The sequence below is a fragment of the Neomonachus schauinslandi genome, chromosome 5 (assembly GCF_002201575.2).
Source record: "Neomonachus schauinslandi chromosome 5, ASM220157v2, whole genome shotgun sequence".
In the NCBI taxonomy this organism is placed as follows: Eukaryota; Metazoa; Chordata; class Mammalia; order Carnivora; family Phocidae; genus Neomonachus; species Neomonachus schauinslandi.
Genome location: NC_058407.1, coordinates 161,709,984 through 161,731,822, shown reverse-complemented (window position 1 = coordinate 161,731,822; position 21,839 = coordinate 161,709,984). Strand labels below are relative to the sequence as shown.

Genomic DNA, 21,839 nt, shown 5'->3' with positions numbered 1-21,839 from the left:
CCCCGCGTCGGGCTCCCCGCTCAGCGGGAAGCCTGCCTCTCCCTCTCCCACTCCCCCTGCCTGTGCTCCTCTCTCACTGTGTCTCTCTCTGTCAAATAAATAAATAAAATCTTTAAAAAAAATTAAAAAAAAAAAAACATATTGGGAGGCCACCACTGAATACAAACCAAGGCCTGCGGGTCAAATCCAGCCCTCCATTTGTTTCGGTACATAAAAGTTCCTGGGACCCAGTCATGCCACTTATTTACCCATGGTCTGTGGCTACTTCCACACCACAGCCGCAGAGCTAAGTAGCTGCGACAAGACTGTATGGCTCACAAAAACTACAAACCTAAAAACACAGTATATAAAATAAAATACCTTGCCCTTTATAGAAAAAGTTTGCCAAATTGCTCTAGATAACAAGATCACTTAGAGTGAGTGCAAATAAAGACAAGGACTGTGCCTTGGGACACTCAATCTTTCGAGGCCAAGAAGATGAGGAGAAATCTGCAAATGACAGTGAGGAAGACTAGCCTTGGCCGAGTAGGAGCATGACCTAGAGAACAGTGTCAAGGAAGATGAAGAGTGAGAATTAATTAGCAACATGGAAGTCACTGGGAACACTCGGGGCATGCAAGCCACACAAGAGTGGCCCAAGGAAAACAGAAGTAGGGAAACTGGAGATTTGGAGAGTGGCACAGACACGTTCAAGGAGCTTTATTCTAAAAAAAGAAAGAATGAAAGAAGAAAAAGAAAGAAAGAAAGGAAAGGAAAGGAAAAAAATTGAGGTGGTAGTTAAGAGGGAGATATGGGGTCAATAGGTAACATGGCATGCCCTGACCCACCGTGCACAGAACATTTGGTAATATGGCATGCCCTGACCCATCGAGCACAGAAAATTTATAATTAGAGAACACAAATCTGTGCACACTGTAACAGAGAAAATCCACAATAGCTACCCCATCATTCGGTCCTAAATATTAATAGAAAACCATGGATCACTAAGAATATAAGAACAATCAGCAGGAAGGAGAAATAGTAGCAACAGAAAAAGTGAGAAAGCAGATAAATCAGGGAACAGAAAAACAAATTCAGTGAGATATATTCTTTTTTTTTTTAAGATGTTATTTATTTGAGAGAGAGAGAGAGAGCACAAGCCGGGGGAGAGGCAGAGAGAGAGAGAGAAGCAGGCTCCCTGCTAAGCAAGGGAGTCCAATGCAGGACTCGATCCCAGGACCCTGAGATCATGACCTGAGCCAAAGGCAGACGCTTAACCGACTGAGCCACCTAGGTGCCCCTACTAAGATATATTCTTAAATAACTAACAAAATAATATAAAAACTGAAAAAAGTGATGTTTTTGCAACTAAAAACATAATAGCCAAAATAAAACATTCAAAAAAGAAGGTTTAGAATTGAAATCCCACAATCCAGAATAGAAAGACAAAGTTACAAAAAGAGAGGATGGATTTAAGACAAAGAAGCCATCCAAAAGCTCTAACATCCAACTAACAAGAGTCCCAGGAAGAAAAAAAGAGAAAATGGAAAGGGAAAAAAATTGCCCAAGAAATCAGCAGAAATGCTCACAAATGTTCAAAAGAGCCCAAGTGTCCAGCACAACAGCTAAAAAAAGAGCCAATCCAGACACCATCTCAAAAAAGTTCCCAACATAAGGGCACCTAGGTGGCTCAGTTGGTTAAGCATCTGCCTTCGGCTCAGGTCATGATCTCAGGGTCCTGGGATTGAGTCCCACATCAGGCTCCTTGCTCAGCAGAGAGCCTGCTTCTCCCTCTCCCCCTGCTTGTGCTGTCAAGTAACTGAATAAAACCTTAAAAAAAAAAAAGTTCCAAACATCAAGGACAAAGAAATGATTCTAAAAGCTTCCAGAAACAAAAAAATCAAGTCATCTACAAAGGAATGAGGAGACTAGCCCTGACAGTGAAGTGACACCTTCAAAGTTGTAAGGAAAAACTAATCTCCCTTACCCAGCCAAATATGAATCCATTCAGTGTGAAAGCAAAATAAGGAAATTCAAATGGCACAGCTTTAAAGAGAGTCATCTAACCCATATTAACAAAGAGGTGGCCAACAATAAAGCCACTGAGATTTGAGTAATGTGTCAATTAATACAAGGAGTCAGTAACTTATAATTAACGTTAATAATCTAGAAATACAGCACACACGGGTTAAAATTACAGCCGTCAGAGGAACCAAAAATAAGAAATAGTTAAAAAGAGGTTCACTAGAGAGTACGTTTCATTATGAACCCTCCTCATGCCTGGATTTGTTACAGTCTGCAAGTGTTGATTTGATCTTTTAGAAAAAATTAAAAACACACATGAGAGAGGCTATGAATGAGATCTTTTATAAATAACATAAAAGGACTTTGTTTTGGCTGCTCAGATGCCTTTTTTACATTTCTTCCAGTTTCCCACCTCTGTTGCTTACAGTTGAACTTAGTATCAAGTGACCTTCAACTATGAAGTGGAGCAAAGCACCACGGATCTGAAAAACTATGAAATATTATTCTACAAAATATCCACAAGAGGGCAGTACAACCCTGTTTAGTACTATACAAAAATAACTTGACCTTGATTTTTTTTAAACTTCATTTCCATGTTCACCTTAGACTCTTTTCCTAGAAAGCACCAAATAGCTGTGACCTTCATAACAAAGTAGCCAGCAACATATACATCTGCAGCATATGTCTACTTTAAACAGTATTCAATGTCTATTGTTAACACTTTTAACACTACTAAATCAAAACACGTTTTATAAAGTAGATGTGTGAAGTTGTGAAAGTCAGGACCCACAATGGACACTACTGCTGACATTCTCTTTTCACTCACCCCTACTTCTACAACCACCATCAATAACGGGCTTAGAACTCTACATTCCGCTGAGGCAGAAGCAAGCTCCAGAACAAAGATCCTTCATGACAGTGACCATCAGATACCACCAATTAGCTGGAATTGGGCACAAGGAATAAAAACCCACCCACCACCCCAGAAAGGAAAAATGTAAGCTGGGAAAGGGAAAAAAGAAGATGAAAAAAAAATCAGAAGACCAATTCCATTCACTGTGAGTGGACACTTTTAAGGGATCTTCTAAAAGATCAGGAAACCCAAGGAAAAGTATCACATAAAGTTCTTACCTTTGCTGTTCCAGTCTGGGAACCATAGAAAATTTTCACTCCAGACACAAAGACTTCCTTCTTTTGAAGAGGGATATAACCATTTGTCATCAAATCCCCAGTTGCTTTTGTAACAGATTTCTGTGAGTTCTTGTCCTTGAAGATAAACAACTGCACAAAATTCATCAAGTTTGAATCTTTTCCCATCTTCAACTGGGACAAAAACCAGCACAGATACTGACCTATTTTACTATTCTCTTAATTTTTCTGGTGTACTCCTCAAATATTAACCCCTTGGTATAATTAGGTACGTTAAAGGCTGGACCCAGATTTTTTTTTTTTTTTAAGATTTTATTTATTTGACAGAGAGAGACACAGTGAGAGAGGGAACACAAGCAGGGGGAGTGGGAGAGGGAGAAGCAGGCTTCCCGCCAAGCAGGGAGCCTGATGCGGGGCTCGATCCCAGGACCCTGAGATCATGACCTGAGCCGAAGGCAGACGCTTAACGACTGAGCCACCCAGGCGCCCCTGGACCCAGATTTCTTAAGACTATAAAGATCCCTACTTCCTCCAGGACAAAACTATACATACATTCATCCACAATGTGCTTTAGTGGAATAACAGTAGGAACTCATTTACTGATCTTTAGTTAGTGGGAAGAAAAGAGAAGATAACTGCCCTTTGAAGATGCTAATACGATTGTTTTTTACAAGTTTAATTTTTCATTACAAAATCTTCCTGTATCTTAAGAGTGAGACATCCACAGCCCATCAAAGAAAACATAAATAACGTAGTCCATAATAACTTAGTCTCTAAAAACCGAGAATAAATTCTTTAGGCATTTAAAAAAAAATGTCTAGAGACCAAACATAAAAGTGACTGAAAGTTCCTTTTAGCTTTTCTGAAAACCTTAGAAAATCTGCACTCTAACCTCTCTATAAATCTAGTATCTTAACACTCTCCTATAAAAAATAATTCCACTTACCTGCTTCCTGATGACAATCTGGAAACAAATCCAAAGGCTAATGCCAAAGGCAAAGCCCAAATAGACGTAAAACCTGTTCATCCATAATGACATTAAAGGTGATGAGAAGTCCCACGTATCCAAAGAAGGATCTAAATTTAAAATGATACATACATGTAATTTCACTTAAAGCTACATATATAAAGCTGCTCATCCTGATTTTAAGCATAAAAAATAAGATAAAACCAATCTTCATTTTCAAGAACCCAGCTAAGAAATCTATAAAAAATCAACTCTAATAAAAATAATACACCGCTGCATGTGGTAATGATAAAATTATCGTGAAGATAATGCTAACGCAGGAAAATATACAAAATTGTACCTTCCTTTGGATATAGCATTTGGAAGCAAGAGAAGTTGAAATACTTCATGTGGAATTATGAATTTTGCTTTGTTTTGTGTGCTCTATAAGAAAAGCTTTAAAAAGTACTAAACTATTCCCTTTCTTCTAGTTTTAAAGACCCACTGCTACTTGTAAAGGGTTCTCAACGGATCTCACACCCCATTTTTTTGGAGTGAGATATGAATAGATCTGGCCTCAAATGTCGAACCTGGAGGCAATTTCAAAAGGCGAAGCCTAAAAAGTGGGGTGTACAGGTGCTGCTCCACTGTGGAAAAGACAAAAGTGGGCTTTGCAGTTGCTGCTCCACCATGGAAAAAACCAAAAGCCATCAGCACACGTGGGTAAAGAGAGTGGGCAGTTTTCTCTGCGTTTTACTTGAGGTTAGAAGCATAGTTCCTTCTGAACTCATCCTTGGCCTCACGAGGCAAAAGCCAGGTCAAAAGCAAGGTTCAGTCCTCCCTTGCTGTCAGCGGCTCCCGTCCCGGGCCGACAAGAACAACAATCTGAAGGACCGGGCCCGAGGACGCCACTCCGCTGGGAGAGGGTCTGAGAAAAACGGGTTCCTCTCTCCGCCCGCGTCGCGAATTCTGCCCGCCGGGGGGCCCTTACCCATTCTCCTCAGAGCCCAGGCCCTGCGGCCCGACAGACCCTAGGACTGCAGACCTGAAAAACCTGGCGGCCGGCGCGGATACCAGGAGACCGCCCAACTAGCTTGAAGCACTATCAGTATACCCCGAGCACGCAGCGCTGGCGGCAGCCATGCCACTCGCCACCCCGTCGGATTGGCTCAGAGGGGGAAGGGGCGGGTCCAGAGGGAAGCCCCGCCTACAGCTCCGCGCGAGGAAACCGAAGCCCTCCCAGTCCCGCTCGGATTGGCTCAGAGGGGAAGGGGCGGGCCCCGAGGGAAGCACCGCCCACGGCTAAGGGTTAGGAAGCCGGAGCGCATCCGAAAGTTCCCGAATTGGTGCAGAGGTTCAAGGGGCGGGTCCAATGGGGAGCAAGGCCAAGACAGGCGTGGCATAGGGGAAAGAAACGCGGAAATGGCGGGCGAGTTAAGGGGGTGTTTTCCACCAAATGCCATCCGTGGTCCCGTTTGGTCCTCAATTGAAACACACCGACGATAAAAAGGCATTATTTCGGGAAATTTGGTTGTGGACTATTAGATGATATTAAGGACCTTGGGTGATGTTGGGTGCATCCGGAAGGAGTATAGACTGACGTATTTAAAGCTAAAATCTTATAATTTGCTTTAATCTACTCCAATAAAAAAATAGGGAGAATGAAACAAGAATGGCAAAATGCTGATAACTGTTGAAGCAGGGAGATGGGCTCATGGGGGTTCATCATATTTTTTTCTCAACTTTTTTAATCTCACAATTTTCCCACAATAAAGAGTTAAGGGAGGGGTGGCCCCGAACTCTGCGGAACTAAGAAGTGCCGACGCCACGTTTCCACCCGGTCACTAAAACATCAACTTCACCAGCCAATCAGAGCTCCTTAGCTCATTGGCGGAAGTATATTACAGTAAGGCAGTGCGCCTCTCCTGTCGGGCGCGGAACGATGTCGTAAAAGCCCCAATGCGCAGGCGTTGTTGCTCTCTTTTCTCTCCTGGTTTCTGCGACACCTGACGCCTGCGCAATAAGATAACTGGGTGTATTGTGGCGGCCGTCGGAGCAGATAGTGGTCGATCCGCGCGCGCCGCTGGGTCATTACAGCCAGGCGCAGGTGGTCCTCAGGCCGGCGGCGCGGGTTAGCCTTGGTTCCTTGGACCCAGCGTCTGTGAGCAGCTACTATGTCGATCTTCACCCCCACCAACCAGATCCGCCTAACCAATGTGGCCGTGGTACGGATGAAGCGCGCCGGGAAGCGCTTCGAAATCGCCTGCTACAAAAACAAAGTCGTCGGCTGGCGGAGCGGCGTGTGAGTGACCCTTTCCCTCCGGGCTCTGGCCGGACTTTTGCCTCCGCGGCGGCCTACCCCCTGGTCTTCGAATGAACTGGGGTCTTGGCAGGGAAGGAAACGGAAAATTTGTTCCGGCTATGAGCGTGAGAATCACTGTCCTTCCCGAGCTTAGCGCCTAAATCAAGGGTTCCATTTTTCTTTGGTTCGTGTGGTTTAGGTTGTTGGTTTGGGGTTTTGTTTTAATCGGTTGGTGTCGTAAAAGCTACAGCCAAGAAACCGCCAAAATATGGTCGTTTTGCCAAAATAACATTAAAGCGTTGGGACCTAGCCTTCCAAAAATAGTTCCCCTATCCGTAGAACATCCTGATCACAGATCTTTGCCCAGTAGTTTCACCGAGATGCGTAGTGTCCGCTGCTGCCATCTAGGGATCGGATTCCCTGGCAGCCGCCCGCCCTCCGCTCCCGTTCAGGGTCTCGTGCATACTCCCGTGACGTTTGTCTCATTGAGTAAGTGGGAGCACAAATGCGGTACTGAGTTTTGAAAATGTTCCCTCGCACTGAGGGTCGGTTAGGAGTATTTGTTGTTTATATCGTTGCCATCTTGTATTTAAAATGTGAATGAATTTCCAAGTTTCAAGTGTGCTCACTTAGGGTTTTCTCTCCTGCTGTCACAAGGGAAAAAGACCTTGATGAAGTTCTACAGACCCATTCAGTGTTTGTAAATGTTTCTAAAGGTCAGGTTGCAAAGAAGGAAGATCTGATCAGTGCATTTGGAACAGACGACCAGACGGAAATCTGTAAGCAGGTGAGTTCTAACATCTGCAGCATAATTGACTCTAATGTTCTTTGTAGTAGAAGTACTTATAGGTATGTTAAACTTTAAAACGTTATTTTTTGGGAGTGAATAGTTATTCTACAGTAGTTCAACCTGAATAACATCACTTTTTTTTTTTTTTTAAGTGAGAGACGGGGAGAGAGATTGGGGGAGTGGCAAAGGGAGAGGGAAAGAGAAAATCTTAAGCAGGCTCCACTGCCTGGAGGGCTCAATCTCACAACCCTGAGAGCATGACCCTAGCCAAAATCAAAGAGTCAGATACTTAATGGACTGAGCCACCCAGGCACCCCTGTAAAATCACTTTTTTTAATTGAAGTATAATAAACATACAGTGTTACATTAGTTTCAGGTGTACAACATGATAAGCGTCGTCACTACCTGTCAGAAAAGCGTTATTACAGTCTTATTGATTATAAACCATATGCCGTTCTTTTCATTTTTGTGACTTATTTTATAACTGGCAGTTCATGCCTTTTAATCTCCTATATCTGTTTCACCCATTCCCTACCCACCTTCCCTCTGGCAACCACCAGTTTAGTCTCATAATTAAGAGTCTGGGTTTTTTTGTTTGTCTCTTTTCGTTTGTTGTTCATTTGTTTTCTTTCTTAAATTATGCATGAGTGAAATCATGTGGTATTTGTCTTTCTCTGACTTACTTCACTTAGCATTATACTCTTTAGGTCCGTCCATGTCATTGCAAATGGGAAGACTCGTTCTTTTTTATGGTTGAGTAATATTATTCCATTGTATTTATACACACACACACACACACCATTTCTTTATTCATCTATCAGTGGACACTTAGGTTGCTTCAATATCGTGGCTATTAAAAATAATGCTGCAGTAAACATAAGGGTGCATGTATCTTTTCAAATGAGTGTTTCTGTTTTCTCTGGGTAAATAGTAGGGCGATTACTGGATCATATGGTAGCTCTACTTTCAGTTTTTTGAGGAACCTCCATACTGTCTTCCACAGTGGCTGCGCCAGTTTGCATTCCCACCAGCAGTACATGAGGGTTCCTTTTTCTTCACATCTTCGCCAACACTTACTATTTCTTGGTGGTAGTTTTTTGTTGTAGTCATTCTGACAAGTGCAAGGTGGTAACTCATTGTGGTTTTGATTTGCATTCCCTTGATGACGAGTGGTGTGAGCATCTTTTCATGTGTCTCTTGGCCATCTGTATGTCTTCTTTGGGAAAATGTCTGTTGAGGTTCTCTGCTCATTTTAATCAGATTACTTGGGTTTTTGTTGTACAGCATCGTTTTTAATAATTCAGGACATAACAATTTTGCCAAGCCTCCAAAATTTAAGTCATCTACTAAGTTGCTTTATTTTGTCCATTTATATATTTTTAGTGTAATATACTTGAAAATAGAATTTCTTTTCAAGGATTTCACCATTTACAACCTTTGTAAGATTGCCTTTTCTCCTTTCCCCACCTAAGATCTTAGAGCGCAAGATAATCCAGCGTATCCCTTAGGTGAAGCTCAAATCGTTACTTATATATCAATAGCTGAGAAGGATGGAATTTAATTTTCTCCCCAAGTTACTAATTCTTGTGGTTAACAAATACTGTGCAATAAAGACATTGCTTTTTTAAATCTGTTGGGGTTTTTTTAGATTTTGACTAAAGGAGAGGTTCAAGTATCCGATAAAGAACGGCATACACAGCTGGAGCAGATGTTCAGGGACATTGCAACTATTGTCGCTGACAAGTGTGTGAACCCTGAAACAAAGAGACCATACACTGTTATCCTTATTGAGAGAGCTATGAAGGACATCCACTATTCGGTCAAAACCAATAAGAGTACCAAACAGCAGGTGAGTGGTTTTTAAAGTCAAAAAGTACCCAAATGAAAATCAGTTTTCTCTGACGAAAACATTAAAATACTCAGTCTGTAATAATAACATGATACTACTTAGAAGCAGTTGGGTAGAGGTTTTGGGGAAGGGGAAGGAAATGATGGGGGTTATAGGGAGGAGTAATGGAATTTTTTATAACAAAGCACAAATGTACTACAGTTCTCATTTTCCTTTCCAAATCAAACCTTTAAAGATAAAACTTAACTTTTTTTTTTTTAGAGATTTATTTATTTATATAAGAGAGTGTGTGTGCACGCATGAGCTGGGGGAGGGGCCGAGGGAGAGAGTCTCAAGAAGACTCCACACTGAGCATGGAGCCCAACACAGGGCTGGATCCCACAAAGACGAGATCGTGACCTGAGCCGAAACCAAAAGTCAGATACTTACTGACTAAGCCACCCAGGCACCCCAAAACTTGGATTTTTGAAGAGTCATTTCAACTCTGCATTTTACCTTTTTTTTAATTTATATATTTCATATGCCATATAAGTCATCTTTTTAAAAGGTACAATTCAGTGGTGTATTCACAAAGTTTTTGCAGCCTTCCCTATTACTTAATTTGAGAACATTTCTATCACCCCCCAGAAGAAACCCTGTCACCATTAGCAGTCACTCCTTGTTTCCTCCCTCTCACATGTGTTTGGCAAATTTGTTTTCTGTTTCTGTGGACTTTTCTATTCTGGACATTTCATATAAATGGAATCATACAATAATGTGGCCCTTTGAAGGTTCATACCTATTATAGTACATGTTAGTACTTCATTCCTTTTTAGGACTCAATAATAACCCAATGTATAGAAATACCATATTTTGTTGATGGATATTTGGGTTGTTTCTGCTTTTTAGCTATTATGAATAATGCTGCTGTGAAATTCATTACAAGTTTTTGTGTGTACGTGTTTCCAGTTCTCTGTACCCAGAAATGGAATTGCTGGGTCATGTGGTAACTATATTTAACCTTTTGAGGAACTGCCAAACCATTTTCCAAAACAGCTGAGGCATTTTACATTCCCACAGTCAGTGTTCAAGGGTTCAATTTCTCCACATTTTTTACAATATTTGTAATTAATCTACCTTTTTCATTATAGCCATCCTGGGTGTATCATTCTGGTTTTGATGTGCATTTCCCTAATAACTATGATTTCAGCATATTTTCATGTCTTATTGACCCTGGGTCATCTTTGGAGAAAACACTATCTAGATCCTTTGACCATTTTTTAAATTATTTGTGTCTTTATTGTCAAGTTGTAAAAGTTCTGTTTATATTCCAGATACTGGTACCTCATCAAATGTGTGATTTGCTAATATTTTCTATTTAATGGGTTTTTTCACTTTCTTGATGGTTTTTGAAACACAAAAGTTGGTAATCTTCAAGTCCAATTTACCTATATTTTCTTACGGTTGCTTACATTCTCTGTGTCCATCCAAGAACCATCGCCTTTTCAACCAGATGGAAACTGCTTTGTTTTGAATCCCTTAAAGTAATGCAGCAGACGAAGCAAAGAAATGGCCATTGTTTTCAATTTTGTCTTGCTAGGCTTTGGAGGTGATAAAGCAGTTAAAGGAGAAAATGCAGATTGAACGTGCTCACATGAGACTCCGGTTCCTTCTTCCAGTGAATGAAGGGAAGAAGCTGAAAGAAAAGCTCAAGCCACTGATCAAAGTCATAGAGAGTGAAGACTACGGTCAGCAGTTAGAAATTGTGAGATGAAAACACTCTTATTCTTTTGTGTTCATGTTACCAAAGTAGTCTATTCTTTAGTCATAAATGTGTAACCAACATTTAGAGGGTATGAACAATAAAACATTTCCAAAATCTCTTACATAGAACTAAGTAAAAATGTCAAGGTCTAGGTAAAACTAAATTGTAGTTAAGCACACTTAGGATTTTTGTTGTTGTTGTTAGTTCATGCTCATTTTGGATAAGAATATATTTTACAGTGAGTCTTCTGTTATGAGGAAATTGGAAATAAGACTAAAAGTTGGACAGCCTTATTTACCACAGAACATTTTTTTTCTTTTTAAAGATGTATTTATTTGAGAGGGGGTGGGGGGCAGAGGGAGAGGGAGAGAGCATCTCAAGCAGCCTCCCTGTTGAGCCTGGAGCCCAACCCCAGGGCTCAATCCCACAACCCTGAGTTCACGACCCAACACGAAACCAAGGGTTGGATGTTACAACCGACTGAGCCACCCAGGCGCCCCCTACCACAGGACATTTTGTAGAAGCAACAGAAGCCTTGTGTCTTACGTCCTCACCCCCCAGTGTCAGACACAGTATAGATTCCATTGTCTGCAAATTCATGCCTTGAGACTTTGCAACAGCTTCAGTTTAGATGAGCTCTAGACTGGGATTGTTGAGCATTCCACTCAGTGTGAAGCAACACATCAGACATTCTGAAGTTCTCAAATTTTTTCAAAACTTCACAGGTAATTTCTAAATGGGCCTTCAAGCTTCTTTTTCTCCTTCAACTGTCAATAAAAAGCGGTGCTTTCACTAAACTATAAATGTTCATGCATGCTAAATTTTAGTACAAAAAGAACCATAGTTTTCTAGTCCCATTCACTTTACAGCCAAGGAATCCAGAGAGGTCCTCAGGGAGGTGAATGCCTGTCACAGGGCTTACATGCATACTTAAAGACAGAGGCTGACTTGGAAAACAGTATGGAGACTACTCAAAAAGTTGAAAATAAGGGGGCGCCTGGGTGGCTCAGTTGTCAAGTGTCTGCCTTCGGCTCAGGTCACGATCCCAGAGTCCTGGGATCGAGCCCCGCATCGGGCTCCCTGCTCAGCGGGAAGCCTGCTTCTCCCTCTCCCTCTCCCCCTGCTTGTGTTCCCTCTCTTGCTGTGTCTCTCTCTGTCAAATAAATAAAATCTTGGGGGGGGAAAAAAAGTTGAAAACAGAACTACCCTACAGTCCAATTGCCCTATTAGGTATTTACCCAGAGGATACAAAAATACTGATTTGAAGGAGTACATGCACCCTGATGTTTATAGCAGCATCATCAACAATAGCCAAACTATGGAGAGAGCCCAAGTGTCCATCACCTGAGGAATGGATAAAGAAGTTGTGGTATATATATGCAGTAGAATATTATTCAGACATCAAAAAGAGTGAAATCTTGCCATTTGCAACAAAATGAGTGGAGCTAGAGAGTATAATGCTAAGCGAAATAAGTCAGCCAGAGAAAGACAAATACCTATGATTTCACTCATGTGGAATTTAGGAAACAAAATAGATGAACATAAGGAAGGGGGAAAAGACAAAGATAGAGGGAAGCAAACCGTAAGAGACTCCTGATGATAGAAAACAAACTCAGGGTTGATGGAGAGAGGTGGGTGGGGGATGGGCTGGATGGGGGGTGGGTATTGAGGGCACTTGTTATGATGAGCAGTGGGTGTTAATATGTAAGCGATCAATCACTAAATTCTCTCCTGAAACCAATATTGCACTGTGTTAACTGACTAGAATTTAAATAAAAATTCGGGGGAGAAAAAGACAAAGGCTGGACTGGAACCCAGTCTGCTGCCCTGTGCGTTGTCTTCGCTCTTGCACTGTAGGACTCGAGCAGTAGGGACCTCCGGAAAGTGGTGTGTGTTTGTCCTAGAGGAAGTTAACGCTGTGTTCCTTTGCCTTGCTCGTCTTCATGAGGTGAGCAGCTGTGTTCCATGTTTCAGGTGTGTCTGATTGACCCGGGCTGCTTCCGAGAAATCGATGAGCTAATGAAAAAGGAGACAAAAGGCAAAGGTTCGTTGGAAGTACTCAACTTGAAAGATGTGGAAGAAGGAGATGAGAAATTTGAATGACGTCCATCAAGCCCCTCAGCTCTAAAACACTAAAGCATTTTCTTTTCCCACGCTCCTCTCTTCTTTCTGTGGTCTGCCAAATACTTGCTCAAACTATTTGACATTTTCCATTTTTGTGGGAATGTGTACACAAAAAGACTTTTCCTAATACGTATTCCACTGTGGGAGGATTCATTCAGTTTTAATCATAAAGTGGGGTTTTAGGCAAAAATGAAAAATCCAAGATACAGAGGGCAGAGTAGCTTTTTGCTGCCATGTCATGCCTTGTACTTGGCAGCGTGCAGGTTATCTGAGGCAGGTCTTGGGGGTAAAAAGTTAAACTTTGTACATTATAATAAGATAAATGTAGGAGGATATGATAAAAAGAGTGTTTGCTGAAGAAAACATAATGTCTTAATGGAATGTGTGGCCTAATACATAGCTTGGATGATGACTTCCTGATTATCTGAAAGCTAGCTCTGTGACCACTGCAGGACTGAAGTAATACTCACTGAACATGCTGCCATAACCTAGATTATTCTCGCTAAAGAAGGAAGTCATCTGTTTCTAATCCTTAAAGTTTATAACATATATTAATATAGCGGAATTATTATATATAATCAATAAAACCACTCTTTATTTTTATTCAACTGTGGCTTGTATTTCTAGACCGCTTCCAAGCCCCCTTCCTTTGCTCTGCCTTCTGTCTGGTAGGGTTGGAGAGTTCTCAGCAGGATGAAATAAATCCTATGAGGAGTGGTTAGAGCCGGGCCTGTTCTGATGGACACCTGGTAAATCTTAGTTATTTGGGAAGTAATTGAATATAATTATTTTAGTACTTAAAACACTTAAGTGGACAACATGCAAGTTTTTTTAAATCTACTTATCTTCAAAAGAGATGTTCTAGAATACAAATTAGGGATTCACTCAAAGTTAACATATGGTTGTATTTTGTGGACAGAAGTTTTTGACTTGAGCAGGTCCAGATGGGTTTTATAAGCACACAGAATTCACTGCTAATACAAGTTCTCAGAAATGGCCCATTTTAAAATAATTAATTGAAATTGCGAAGTCAAAATTGTTTTCTCATGGCATTAGAAGAAATACTGCTGGATATCTTTGGAACACACACTTCATGTAATGCTGAAATTGAATTACTGTTTCGATAGCAATCCTTAAGACAGCCTTCTGACCGATTACATTTTACTGGTACAGGTTATTGTTTCATGAAACTGATCTAAACTCGAGGGCCCAGAAAATAATTTTTAACCAGTGAAGTTTACACTTTATCTCCAGCTTAAGACTGTTTCAGGTTGGAAGTCGTAGTCACTAGAAATGTTTATTAGCTGCATCTTGAGTTGGAAAGTTCAACAGTTAGACATCACTTTTTTTCTCATTCTCATTATTCATCTCCTAAAAAACTGGAACCTTAAGAAATGTCAAATGTAGATCACATTATAATGAGTCACACTTCTGAACCTATAAAAAAATTTCTACCATATGTTAATCTCATTACTCAAAAGTGGTTAAAAATTTTCGTTCTCAATCATTCTCCCAGGAATGGTGCTATAATGGGTTGTTTGAAGGAGTGAGCTGTTTCTGTTGCTTTTTTCAATGCAAGCTATATTGTGTACATTTGGTCAGAATGACATTTTAGAATTAACCCGTTCCTGTTAGCACCGCTCTTTTCTGTGAATCATTGCTTGTACCCGAACACAATCACTCCAGCCCGTGGGACCTCACACCACTTTGAAATCCCCGCCTAGGCCTGGATTTCACCCTGCCTTGTGTTCTAGAGAGCTGCTTAAATTCCGATTTGGCATGCTGGATGGTGAGCTACTCAAGGGCAGGAGATGAGCCATTGGTGTTTGGACCCAGTAGATGTGGAATAAATGTCTGTGGAGTGATACATGCTACCTCAGTGAGGGCTGTCAGAAGTGAGCATGGGAGATGACTAGTTTGTCCAGCTGATGACTGTCAAATCCATCTTCCAAGCTAGAATAGGTGTCACGCTTTGAGCTAAGGCTTCCCACCCTTCATACGAATGCATGCTGATGTGCCACTTGGTGGTTTCTGGTCTGCACAGATATCTCCCCACACACACACAAACACACACGCAAAATTAAGAATAGAACTACCATATACCATCCAGTAATTGCACTATTGGGTATGTACCCCAAAATATAAAAACGCTGTTTGAAAAGATCTATGCATCCCTATGTTTATTACAGTATTATTTCCAATAGCCAAATTATGGAAGCAAATTTCCATCAACTGATGAATGGATAAAGAATGTGTGATACACACACACGATGGAATATTATTCAGCCCTAAAAAAGAATATTTGCAATGATGTGGATGGACCTAGAGAGTATTATGTCAAGCGAAGTAAGTCAGAGAAAGACAAATACCATATGGTTTCACTCATGTGGACTTTAAAAAACAAAACGGGGCGCCTGGGTGGCTCAGTTGGTTAAGCGACTGCCTTCGGCTCAGGTCATGATCCTGGAGTCCCTGGATCAAGTCCCGCATCGGGCTCCCTGCTCGGCAGGGAGCCTGCTTCTCCTTCTGACCCTCCCCCCTCTCATGTACTCGCTCTCTCTCATTCTCTGTCTCTCAAATGAATAAATAAAATCTTTAAAAAAAACAAAAACGAATGAATAAACAAAACAGACAAAGTAAAAAAACAGACTCTTAACTATAGAGAATAAACTGGTTACCAGAGGGGAGGTGGATGGGGGGGATGGGTGAAACAGATGATGGGGATTAAGAGTATATTTACCATGATGAGCACTGAGTAATATGTGGAATTGTTGAGTCACTTTATTTATTGTACACCTGAAACTAATGTCAACTACACTGGAATTAAAATAAAAAACTTAGTTTAAAAATAATATGTATTTGGCTGTTATAACTTCCATCAGGAAAGCTGAGTAAGCCTGTGGCATTAACTGGCCACAGATGGAGAAGACAAACTGCTTGCAAATACAAACCCCTGATCCAAAGACACAGGGCAGTCAATCACAGGTATTGATTTATCACAAAGCTGCTTCTCACAGGAGCAACTCTACATAGTGTGTTTTTGTGTCAAAAGAACCATTCATTTATAATGGTTCATTCTCCCAAGCAATCTGAGGAAGGCAGCTAGTCCTTAATAAAATGTTTATCACAGAACTTCAAAATCTGTATTCTCAACAGTAATCCCAAAGTTTATGAGACCAATAGCATAAGAATTTTTTACAAAATGTTTAGCATAAGAATTTATATAAAATGTTTAGAATTTTTTAATAAAATGATTGCTTCCCCAACTCCCTGCTAGGGCAACTCCAAAATTACTAACGAAATCACTGTGGCTGGGATTAGGAGTCTGGAACAAAGGCTTGATAGTACTGCCCAGACAATTTTGAAAAGAAAGATCAATCAAGAGGAAGTTGTCTTACCAAATAATAAAACTGTCCATATAGCCGCTATGATCAAGTCAATGTACAATTGGCACAGAATAGACAAACAGAACAGAGCCCAGAGATGTGGGGCCCAAACCCAAAATAGATGAAAACTTAATATATGATAAAAGAAGTTCTGGGGCGCCTGGGTGGCTCAGTCGTTAAGCGTCTGCCTTCGGCTCAGGTCAGGATCCCAGGGTCCTGGGATCGAGCCCCACTTCAGGCTCCCTGCTCCACGGGAAGCCTGCTTCTCCCTCTCCCACTGCCCCTGCTTGTGTTCCCTCTCTCGCTGTGTCTCTCTGTCAAAAAAAAAAAAAGTAGTTCTGGTAGGCAGAATAATGCCCTTTCCACTTACCCACCCAACCAAGATGCCCATGCCCTAATCCCTGAAGCCTGTGAACATACTTCTCTACACACAAAAGAAATTTTGCAGATGGAATTAAAGTTACTTTAAAATAGGGAGATTATCTTGGATTATCCAGGTGATCCCAGTGTAATCCTATGAGCCCTTAAAAATGGAAGAGGAAAGCAGACTGGTTGAAAGATGAAGCTCAGGGGAAGAAGAGGCAGGAGAGGGTTGCAGCATGAGAGGTACTCTACCTGCCCTTGTTGGCATTGAAGACAGAGGAATGGGACCATGAGCCAAAGAACTCAGAGGGCAGCCTCCAGAAGCTGGGAAGGACCCTCAGCTGACAGCCATCGAGGAAACGGACAGCTGAAAGGTACAAAATTCTAAGAAATAACCTGGAAGAGTAAGGAAATAATTGTCCCCTGGAGCCCCTGGGGTGGAACACAGCCTTGCTGACCCTTTGATTTTAGCCCAGTGAGACCCATACTGGGCTTCTGACATAAACTGTATGAGCATCTGGGCACCTGGGTGGTTCAGGCGGTTAAGCATCTGCCTTCAGCTCAGGCCATGATCCCAGAGTGCTGGGATCGAGTCCCCCAGTAGGCTCCCTGCTCAGCGGGGAGTCTCCTTCTCCCTCTCCCCTCCCCACCCCACCCCCAGCTCATGCTCTCCCTCTCTCACTCTCTCTCTATCAAACAAATAAAATCTTTAAAAAAAAAAAAACTGAGGGGCGCCTGGGTGGCTCAGTCGTTAAGCGTCTGCTTTCGGCTCAGGTCATGATCCCAGGGTCCTGGGATCGAGCCCCGCATCGGGCTCCCTGCTCCACGGGAAGCCTGCTTCTCCCTCTCCCACTCCCCCTGCTTGTGTTCCCTCTCTCGCTGTGTCTCTCTCTGCCAAATAAATAAATAAAATCTAAAAAAAAAAAAGAAAAAAAAACTGAATGAGCTTCTGACATACAAAACTTCAAGGCGAGAAATGTATTTAAACTGCTAAGTTTGTGGTAATGTGTTAAGATAGAAGTAGAAACTATAGATTACAAATGTTTCATTATGGTGAACAAAAAATGGTTGATTGCTAAATAACATTTGCATAATGTCTTATATCTAACACAGACTCCTACATCATAACATAGAGAAAAATGAATTTTACATGCACTATAGAACTAAGTGTATAAATAAAGCCATGAGGGGCGCCTGGGTGGCTCAGTTGGTTAAGCGACTGCCTTCGGCTCAGGTCATGATCCTGGAGTCCCGGGATCGAGTCCCGCATCGGGCTCCCAGCTCAGCGGGGAGCTTGCTTCTCCCTCTGGCCCTCTCCCCTCTTATGCTGCTTCTCTCTCTCTCACACATAAATAAATAAATAAAATCTTAAAAAAAAAAAAAAAGAAAGCTTAAAGAAAATATGGTTGGAAGAGTAAGACAGGTGGAATGCCAACAAGTTAGGACAAACCAGTATAAAGGTCCTATCCTCATCCCAAGCACTGGAAATATGGACACTAATTTGAAATAAATGCAGAATAAGATAGTCAACTTCTCTCAGAGAAATACAAAGTAATGAGAAATCATTTTCTATCCATCATATTGGAGAAAAGGTAAAAGACTAATTCTGATATTGTCAAGAATGTAGAGAAACAGGTATTTTCATGCATTGCCTGATGGAAGTGTAAATTGCTACAACCTTTAAGGAAAACAATCTGTTGGTATCTCTCTCTCTTTTTTAATTCCAGTATAGTTAACATACAATGTTATAATAGTTTCGGTTGTACAATGTTATGATTCCACAATTCCATATATTACTCAGTGCTCATCATGATTAAGTGTACTTTTAATCCCCATCACTTATTCCACCCTCCCCAACCTATGTCCCCTCTGGTAACCATCAGTTTGTTCTCTATAGTTAAGAGTCTCTTTCTTGGGGCACCTGGCTGGCTCAGTTGGTTAAGTGAGTGCCTTCGACTCAGGTTATGATCCCAGAGTCCTGGGATCGAGTCCCACATCGGGCTCCCTGCTCAGCAGGGAGTCAGCTTCTCCCTCTGACCCTACCCCCTCTTGTGCTCTCTCTCTCAAATAAATAAATAAAATCTTTTTAAAAAAAAGTCTGTTTCTTGGTATCTCTCTCTCTTACTGTCTCTTCCCTTTGCTTGTTTTGTTTCTTAGATTCCACATATGAGTGAAATCATATGGTATTTGTCTTTCTCTGACTGACTTATTTCATTTAGCATTATACCCTCTATACCCAACCATGTCATTACAAATGGCAAGATTTCATTCTTTTTTATGACTCAGTAATATTCCATTGTATATATATACCACATCTTCCTTATCTATTCATCTATCAATGCACACTTGGGCTGTTCCATTATTTGGCTATTGTAAATAATGCTGCAATAAAAAAGGGGTGTGTATATCCTTTCAAAATTAGTGTTTTTGTATTTTGGGGTACATACCCAATAGCACAATTACTGAATGGTATGGTAATTCTATTCTTAATTTTTTGAGGAACATCCACACTGTTTTCCACAGTGGCTGCACCAGTTTGCATTCCCACCAACAGTGCACGAGGGTTTCTTTTTCTCCACATCCTTCCCAACACTTGCTGTTTCTTATGTTGTTGATTTTAGCCATTCTGAAAGGTGTGAGGTGATATCTCATTGTATTCAGGGGATCTGCATTCCCCAAATGATGAGAGATGTTGAGCATCTTTTCATGTGTCTGTTGGCCATTTGTATGTCTTCCTTGGAGAAATGTCTGTTCATGTCTTCTGCCTCACTTTTAATAGGGTTATTTGGGGGGGGGGGGTTGGAGTTGAGTTGTGTAAGTTCTTTATATATGTTAAATACTAACCCTTTATCAGATTTGTCATTTGCAAATATCTTCTCTCATTCAGTAGGTTGTCTTTTAGTTTTGATGATTGTTTCCTTCGCTGTGCAGAAGCTTTTTATTTTGATGTAGTCCCAATAGTTTATTTTCTTTTATTTCCTTTTCCTCAGGAGACATATCTAGAAAGATGTTGCTACTGCCAATGTCAGAGAAATTACGGCCTGTGTTTTCTTCTAGGATTTTTATGGTTTCAGGTGTACATCTATGTCTTTAATCCATTTTGAGTTACTTTTTGTGTATGGTATGAGAAAGTGGTTCACTTTCAGTCTTTTGCATGTGGCTTACCAGGTTTCCCAGCACTATTTGTTGAAGAGATTTTTTTCTTATTGCCTATTCTTACCTCCTTTGTCAAAGATTAATTGACCATATAATTGTGGGTTTATTTCTGGGCTCTCTATTCTGTTCCGTTGATCTATGAGTCTATTTTTGTGTCAGTACCATACTGTATTAATGACTACAGTTTTCTAATAAAATGGGAAATTTGGAATTGTGACATCTCCAGCTTTGTTTTTCTTTTTCAAGATGCTTTGGCTATTCAGGGTCTTTGGTAGTTTTACACAAATTTTAGGATCCTTGTTCTAGTTCTATGAAAAATGCTGTTGCTATTTTGGTAAGGATTGCATTAGATCTGTAGATTGCTTTGGGTAGTATGAACATTTTAACAGTATTTGTTCTTCTAATCCATAAGCATGGAATGTCTTTCCATTTCTTTGTGTGGTCTTCAGTTTCTTTCATCAGTGTTTATAGTTTTCAGAGTACAGGTCTTTCACTTCCTTGGTTAAATTTATTCCTAGGTATTTTATTATTTTGGGTGCAATTGTAAATGGGATAGTTTTCTTAATTTCTCTTTCTGCTACTTCATCATTACTGTATAGAAATGCAATGGATTTCTGTACATTGATTTTGTATCCTGGAACTTTGCTAAATTCATTCATCAGTTCTAGTAGTTTTTTGGTGGGTTCTTTTCAGGTTTTCTATATATTCTGTCATGTGCAAATAGTGAAAGTTTGACTTCTTCCTTACATATTTGGATTCCTTTTATTTCTTTTTTTTGTGTCTGATTGCTGTGGTTAGGACTTCCAGTACTATATTGAATAAAAGTGGTGAGAGTGGATATCATTGCCTTGTTCCTGACCTTAGGGGAAAAGCTCTCAGTTTTTCACTATTTAGTATGATGTTAGCGGTGGGTTTTTCATATAAGGCCTTAATTATGTTGAGTATGTTCCCTCTAAACCTACTTTGTTGAGGGTTTTTATCATGAATCGGTGTTGTACTTTGCCAAAAGCTTTTTCTGCATCTATTGAAATGATCATACGGTTTTTATCCTTTCTCTTATTGATGTGATATATCACGTTGATTGATTCATGAATATTGAACCACCCTTGCATCCTGGGAATAAATCCCACTTGATCGTGGTGAATGATTCTCTTTAATGTATTGTTGGATTTGGTTTGCTAGTATTTTGTTGAGGATTTTTGCATCCATGTTCATCACAGATATTGGCATGTGTTTTGCTTTTCTCCAAGCCGTCCAGCCTATAAGAGACCACAGAAGGGCACATGAGGGGGGCACCATACCCAAACATTTCTAGAGCAACCCACTACCAATCGTTTTCCCTTTTCCATCCTGACCAGCGTATGTGTACATATATCATTGAGATACATGTCTTTTTGAGGAAAAATGCCCTTACTACATGCACTGTGCTCTAATGTTTTCTGTTTTTACTACTTTCCTTTTTCCTTCTTTATTGTTTTCCATGCCAGCCATGACCCGCAGCTTGAAAACCACTGCTCCACATGACAACATCCCAGATCACAAGCAGAGGCTTTTGGGAAGGATTGTGTTCCTTTTCCCACTGTCCTTTTGCTTCTGAAGTGATATTTTAACAACAGTCTCCCCTCCCCTCTCCTCCCTACCCTACCCTCTCCTCATCTGACATTGACCCAGATGGAGACGTAGAATCCTCAGCCATGCACTTGTACACTCACTCTAGCTGTGCATCTATTTGCACTCAAATCTTGGCATTTTTACACCAGACCTACCCAACAGGTACACCATATGGTTAGTGTTCATGCCCCTTCCTGCCCTGAGCCCGGAGGCTTAAGAGGGCAACTCCTAACAGGTTCGTTGCATCATGAATGGCTTTTGCAAGGCTCTACCTCTCTCTTTGGGTCTCCAATGAGAGAGTCTCTTTTTAGGTCCCTATCTCCCAAATCCAATTTCCTTTTTCAAATGCAAAGTCAACTCATTTGGAGTCGAAGCCTGTTGAGGATTATTGCACTAGGGCTGAAAAAGATAAAAA

The 21,839-nt window shown here is 40.9% G+C and overlaps 2 protein-coding genes across 3 annotated transcripts in view; one reads left to right on the top strand and one right to left on the bottom strand.

Moving 5' to 3' along the window:
• The window catches only part of LOC110589767 (S-adenosyl-L-methionine-dependent tRNA 4-demethylwyosine synthase TYW1), a 202,148-nt gene extending 196,893 nt beyond the window's left edge, over positions 1–5,255 (bottom strand). Inside the window, exons 1-3 of one of the 2 annotated variants that reach the window (XM_021700370.1) lie at positions 5,091–5,255; positions 4,100–4,230; positions 3,136–3,285 (exon numbers count right to left, since the gene is read on the bottom strand). In XM_021700370.1, the coding sequence (XP_021556045.1) occupies positions 3,136–3,285; positions 4,100–4,230; positions 5,091–5,094 (285 nt within the window). In that variant the 5' untranslated portion in view covers positions 5,095–5,255. The remainder of the gene's footprint in view (positions 1–3,135; positions 3,286–4,099; positions 4,231–5,090) is intronic. The other variant, XM_044915126.1, reaches the window with a different exon arrangement.
• An 815-nt stretch (positions 5,256–6,070) lies between these two features.
• SBDS (SBDS ribosome maturation factor) lies at positions 6,071–13,511 on the top strand. Its single transcript, XM_021700326.1, has 5 exons — positions 6,071–6,401; positions 7,059–7,188; positions 8,840–9,040; positions 10,620–10,784; positions 12,759–13,511. The coding sequence occupies exons 1-5, from the start codon at positions 6,274–6,276 to the stop codon at positions 12,885–12,887; spliced, it is 753 nt and encodes a 250-aa protein (XP_021556001.1). The 5' UTR covers positions 6,071–6,273; the 3' UTR covers positions 12,888–13,511.
• Positions 13,512–21,839: the final 8,328 nt, after the last annotated feature.